Here is a 6,173-nt window from a genome sequence, read left to right as displayed (position 1 = left end):
CTGACCGCCCTCGCTTTCTGCCCGGTAGTTTATATAGTTAGCTCAGCCGATAGGCCATAAACCAATCAACCATTCACCACACACCAAAACTAGCCAATTGTCACGTGCTTGCGAGGGCTTGCTCCGAGTGCCGATCTAGGCGTAGCCTATCACAAGGAAGCCCAAATCAAGTCATACGCTAAGCTGGCAAAGTCTCATTCCTAATCAAATGCTCCAGGGAAGGGGTATCAGGTTTCCAAGGGGAGAGCCAGGAGTCTGGGATATGAATGACCTCTTTGCGATTATGAATGTCAACCACGTAGGTAATGTCATTCACGGTTCGACCTTGTGACTCCCAGTCTACTCCCAGTAGCTGAGCAAGCATACCATCATCGAGCGGGATCATTGAAACGGCGTCAAGATGGTTCTGGCAATTCGCACAATTGCTGACGTTCCATCGACTCAGGATGGGTTCGCGACCAATTTCAATCCAGACATGGTCCTGAAACCCCGGGCCTTTGGCCCAGGTGCGAATCACGAATGACCCTTTGTACTGTGCTCGGCTGATGTTCGAGACTTTGATCATCTGCTTAATTGCGCCACCTTTCTTCTGCTTCTTAGGGGATGTTGGCTTGTCCTTATCCAGCGACCCCGGACCATATTTGTACCCCAGCTTTTCGATGTCGACAAGATCGTTGGACGTATAGCAATTCTCATTGCTGTCGCCTGCGGAAGGGAAGCCGGGCTTGATGAAGGGTGCCAGGGGAGTATCCATTGTCAGCTTGGTATTTTCTGGCAAATTAACCATTCCTCCCTTGGGAACCTTAGCACCCTCGTCATTTTCGTCAATCACCAGGCTTGCTGTGGCCTTGTGCCTCACTTGCCATTGCCAGAAAACATAGTCGATAAAGCAATGGTGAAGGAAGAAGATGGGATCGAAGCCCGCTGTCTCGTTATCACCCATGTCGCCATTCGCATTCACGATCACATCCGCGTTGAAAGTACCCCGTTGATAAAATCCTCCGACGGCAAGGTGAATGGCATTATGCGGGTTTTCCAAGGATACTAGGTGTGTTGCCTCTTGTTTATCTTCTGCATTTATGCCCATTGCCTTCTGCTCGGAAGTTGTATTTGAAAACACGGTAAAGCTAGGGGTCTCCAGACAGTCTGTGTATCGGCTGAAGACCGAGGTCCTGTCCTTAGGGGAAGCTGTAGGTTTATCAAGGTCGTCTTTGGGGATTTTCGGTCCAATGCGCAGCCAGTTGGCGACATTCTCGTTGAGCTTTTCTGCCCTTATTTTCGCATCCGGGAATTGTTTGTTGTGTTCTTCTGTTGTCTTGATGTCGTCGCTTGTACCTACCAAGCCCGAAAGCGGGTACCGGACTGTCTCATACCCCTCGGGCTTTGTGTACCGGCTCCCTGCGCCCTCTATTTTATCTTCAAGAGCCTCTTTAAGCTTGAAGGAATAGAGCGGGTTGTCAAAGGTCTCGCCGCCCATCGTGTATTGAGGCCAGGTGAGCACCGCGGGGATGACACTCGGTGTCTGATGGTCCTTTTTCTGGAACATCGTGGCACATTCGTCCCAGAAGGGAAGCATTACATCCCCGCATCCCTCCACCTTTCTGAGTGCCTGCTCCAGGCGTAACAAGTAGGCACGATGCCAGGTGGGGAACAGCACACAACCATGGAAGCAGTACCCTCCCCACCAATCTTTGCTGGGAGATTCTGGTTCTAATTCGTAGCGAAATGGCTCTCCATGGTAACCGCCGATCCTATGGAAAGAGTCAGGATCGTGGGCTGGAAGACTCTGGATGTGCCGGAAAGCCTTGACCAGCTTGTCGAGCGATTCAGGACGTTTATCGTCGTACTCCTCCTGGAGATCCTGAAGGGAGCGGCGTACATATGCCATGATGGGTTAGATGCGTAGGCGTTTTTCTGGGAATGGTAGTTTGAGAGAAAGAACAAAGCGATATTTGTTATGGATTGTGTCAAGTAGGCACGGTGTATCCCTTATATATCTGAACGAAGCACTACATAGTAGCCATGATACCCTTCCTGATTCCTGATATCACTGAATTCTTGAAGGCAGACATACTGTCATACAGAAGTGTGTTCCGCTCCATATCTTCCCCACACCTTAGCTAGCCATGGTGTGTGAGGTGTTTTTTTCACATTGTTACATTGCAGAATGAAGGGACTGTACATAATGCATGGTGCATAGTATTGTTGGCTGTTATTGACTGTACATCAACACTTTGGCCTCTTGTTGTCATAAGTACTTCCCGTGACCTGGCCATCTTGCTCTATCGACAATCCAATGTTTTCTCCATCCGTCCACTGGGAGGCAGCTAACGAAGCTGTCTAACAGCAGTATAGTGAATTGATACATCTTGGCATTGTGTTTCATTCAGTATCAGGCTGGGTGCAGTCTCCGGGCCAATAATTCGGCATGTTGAGATGCAGCAAAACTCCACATAGAAAGGACCGAGTCTTTAATATCTGGAATGCAACGTCGCGTACATTGAGAAATTCTGTGCCTAATCTTTTTCGGGGTGACAGTTCATTCCGCGTCGTACGTGGAAGCTCAGGGATAGTGGTCTTCGAAATCATTATGCAGCTGAAGTCTCTTTTGCAGGTGCAATATCCGACAGTGTTGATGAAGTCACCGTACATCACCTGCAACAGTTTATAACAATTGTATGCTCTTTTCCAGCATGCCTGTACCACAACAAATGTAAACAGAATCCACGTGAATACCACTGCTTGCTTTCTGCGCCCTGAGACATAAATACGCTGTCTCCTGCTGCCCTCTTGTTAACTACTATGCTTGGAAGGATGCCATAGGCACTATTCGGAGTGAATAGAGGAAGAGCTCTGATTCTAGATATCTATCTATCGTACGGCCTTTTTTTAAACAATCTGTCGGCCGTCAACTAGGCGTAAAAGGGAAGGTCGTTACGAAAGAAGTTCAAAGAGACAAAAGGAGAACAAAGTGCATAATGCATGTATGCGGTGGCCATAGTCAAAGCATGCTGGCTGCATAGCCATAATCCCCAGTCCTATCATCTCTCTATCATATCCTCTGTGGATACAATTCGGCATGAACAAGAAGTACGTCGTAAATAGGCGGGCAATTCAGGCTCTGATTGGTCAGTCGGAGCAGCGAGCATATCAATCAGTCTTCAGCGTTTATCGAAGTCAACAGATAGTGATTGCCCACGGGACCAACAAAAACAATGGAAGAAAGAACAGAAAGGATGGGAAAGCTTCGCGTCTAAGGAATCTGACCCAGCTGGCGGAACTTCTGAAATACATCCACAAAAGAATTATACGAGTCCATATGTCCCGTATAGCCAAACCGACGGGCCTTGTTCATGCTAAGAGTTGCACTCCACGTCCGGGGGAACATTTAATCTTGGAAGGCCTAGTTAGGTGTCGGCACTGAAGGTGGCTTAAGCTTGAGGCACGCCGGCTTCCTCACAGAGTGATCCCCACACCTCTCGCTTCCCACGGGCCCAATCCTCAAGATTGACTTTCAAGTGTGGCTCGCCAACGGTTGGTGCCTTTTGCAAGAAACTTTGATCGGATGAGGCTGTCGCGCCAAACCATGCTGCTAGTCTGGGCCACATGTACCGCCAGGAGAAATAATCGCCGTTGGTAACATTGAACGCTTCATTTGCACAATGCGGGTGGGTGGACGCCCAAACGGTCAGGTCGGCAATCAAGTGCGCGTCAGAAATGTCTTCAACCCCATTCCAGTAGTTCCAGTTTGTGGGCATCTTGGCTTCATACCCCAGCTCCTTGCAAGTCATGAAGTACAACGCTAACGTCAATGCCTCATTCATCCCATTCGGATTGGCAGTGCAGCCGATGATTGCCTCGGGACAGATGACGTTCCATGTCCAGGACAAGCCGGACGTGTGTTCCTTTTCGACCAAGAAATCTTCCTGGTGGTAGTAAAAGTTCTCATCTGCGCTTCTTAGGCGCGGATGATCCTCCGACGCCGGCCAAGGTACCGGCCGCAGGTGAAACGTTGTAATATTTCCCGCCGGGCTGCAGGGTGCAATTCTGCAGCCGGCCGCCAGCTACGGCTAGTAGTGCTTGCAAGAAGTTTTCGAACAAGCTTCAGTTGGCCTTATTCAGCTCGGAGGAATCGTCCTTGTGGACGTAGGAGGAGAAGTAGGCGTGCGTAACACGGGATTCATCTCCTGGGCCAGCACCCTCGGATCTTTGGAGAAATCCAGAGCGATAAATTCAACCCGGGGATCACGGACCGTAATTCTCAATGGCGAGCAAGAGGTGTGAAGAATGCGACTCCATTCGTCGACGGTGGTGTTCTTGGTGAGATGCTCGAGGATAGCGGAACCAGTGATTCCATTACCCCCGGTGATGAGTGCGATTTTGGCCATAGTGGGCGATATTTTCAGTAAAAAAGAGAAGCAGTAGGGTAAAAGAAAGGTATAGAAGATTCGATATGCGTGTTCAGCGACACCTTTCGGGCTATCCAGCAGGACTTTTGTTTCTCTTTATATGCCGTCTTCTGACTAGAATACATCTTCATGGACTCCTCAATAAGATTTGCCATCACATCCCCGCAACCCCAGGGTTTGGAAAATGTGGAGGTACCGGAACATATTCAGGGACGGCCCTGAACATTGCACAGGGTGATGTGGAAAAGATACCACTTTACCCATAGGGAAGCATAAGCTAATCCCGGGGATGTCGATATGAGGGGTCGTATGGAGAACACATGATGGATTTGTTTCCATATGGCACTATTGTCACTGAGAATTTCTATAACTTCAAGTTGGTCATGATGATTGTTTGTTGCTTAATATACCGTGTCGGGGTTCTGGCCTGTGGGCCCAGAGGTCTAGTCAATGGTTACAATCGTGTACTATACAGGGCGGAATCCCTGATGAATTGTGGCCAGAAGTTGACAACAGTCATATTCTATCTGTCTATACGCCAACTATGCATTTCCACTGCTACCCATGATATCCATCCAGCGCTCCATCTGTCTCGTCAACACGTCAATGCCTTCATCCATCACCTGCGTGAGAGGCTTGTTCACATTCGCTCGAAGATAGTCTTGCCACGGCTGCAACACGAGTTTGTTGACGTTGAATTTAGTGACGCCTGCGTCGATGCATACTTTGCACAGATCTGGGGGAAAGTCGTTGGTGCCGTGAAGCACGAGACGAACGCGGCCATTCAACGCGTCGAATATGCTCCTAAGCCTATCTATCGCGTTAGCTGTCGTCGCATGAGGAGTACGTTCTTCTCACCGGTCCAAGTCGAGATGAGGTCCCTTGGGACCGTAGTCCCCGTGGAGATTGCCTACGCTCGGGGCCAGGAAATCGATTCCGGCGCTGATGAATTCCTCGACATCTTCTGCATTTGTCAGGATTCCTGAGACTAGGTTAGCTATACAGAACTGGCACACAATCTATGCTGATCAATGCCCTACCAGCCAGATCTCCCGTATCCGAAATCCCGTCCTCTCCTCCTTCAATCCGCCCCGTTTCGGCCTCCACCGCGATTCCCCGATCATGGCAGTACTCGCGCAGTACATTCGTCTTGGACAGATTCTCCTCTTTCTCATAGTGGCTCATGTCCACCATTATCGAATCGAATGGCAAATTGTCGGCGACAGACTTGATCTGGTCGTAATTTTGCGCATGGTCCAAGTGAACAGAGATAGGTACTGATGCTGTTTTGGCTGCTGCTGCGGCCGCATGGATCAACGACGGAGTCTGGGTTAACGCCGAAGGAAATAGCTGTATGATCAAAGGCGATTTACGATTCTCCGCTGCGCGAATGAAGGCCGTGATATGCTCGACATTATATCTGGTCCTGTTAGCACGTTGTCTGCTCTAGTTTTATCGGGATCGTACTCACGCAATGGCTGCCAGAATGCCGTATCTCCCCTTCTCTGCTGCCTCAAGGATTTGCAGTGTTTTATTACTCGAACGCCAGGCCATTTTGACATCAGCCGTATGCCGTCAACTGTGATTTCAATCAATTGACCAAAGACAAGCTGTTTAAATCAATTGGTTCTGTCCTCGTTATCATCGTCCCTCTGTCGAACCCCGCAAATGACTGCTGTACCGAAAGGCTCGAAAGCTCGTCTCGAGGTTCCCGGGCTTCCCACCCGATGGAGCCGGGGATTCTGGAATTGCTCCGGGGGAGAG

At 49.5% G+C, this 6,173-nt stretch overlaps 3 protein-coding genes across 3 annotated transcripts; all 3 read right to left on the bottom strand.

Annotated features, from left to right (window-relative positions):
• Positions 1-1,950, bottom strand: ASPGLDRAFT_85448 (tyrosinase family protein). The gene has a single exon (XM_022550333.1). The coding sequence runs from the start codon at positions 1,886-1,888 to the stop codon at positions 179-181; it is 1,710 nt and encodes a 569-aa protein (XP_022396820.1). The 5' UTR covers positions 1,889-1,950; the 3' UTR covers positions 1-178.
• A 1,481-nt stretch (positions 1,951-3,431) lies between these two features.
• Positions 3,432-4,388, bottom strand: ASPGLDRAFT_39410 (uncharacterized protein; the record flags this gene model as incomplete). The annotated part of the gene is made up of 3 exons (XM_022545081.1): positions 3,432-3,949; positions 3,996-4,102; positions 4,174-4,388. 3 exons carry the CDS (start codon positions 4,386-4,388, stop codon positions 3,432-3,434), a joined length of 840 nt encoding a protein of 279 aa, XP_022396819.1.
• Positions 4,389-4,942: 554 nt separating this feature from the next.
• ASPGLDRAFT_52040 (class II fructose-bisphosphate aldolase) lies at positions 4,943-6,119 on the bottom strand. The gene is made up of 4 exons (XM_022547657.1): positions 5,881-6,119; positions 5,450-5,829; positions 5,268-5,391; positions 4,943-5,219 (listed from the first exon to the last, which is right to left on the bottom strand). Exons 1-4 carry the CDS (start codon positions 5,961-5,963, stop codon positions 4,952-4,954), a joined length of 855 nt encoding a protein of 284 aa, XP_022396818.1. The 5' UTR covers positions 5,964-6,119; the 3' UTR covers positions 4,943-4,951.
• Positions 6,120-6,173: the final 54 nt, after the last annotated feature.

The sequence above is a fragment of the Aspergillus glaucus genome (assembly GCF_001890805.1).
Source record: "Aspergillus glaucus CBS 516.65 unplaced genomic scaffold ASPGLscaffold_26, whole genome shotgun sequence".
Classification (NCBI taxonomy): domain Eukaryota; kingdom Fungi; phylum Ascomycota; class Eurotiomycetes; order Eurotiales; family Aspergillaceae; genus Aspergillus; species Aspergillus glaucus.
This window is presented reverse-complemented; position numbering and strand designations above follow the sequence as displayed.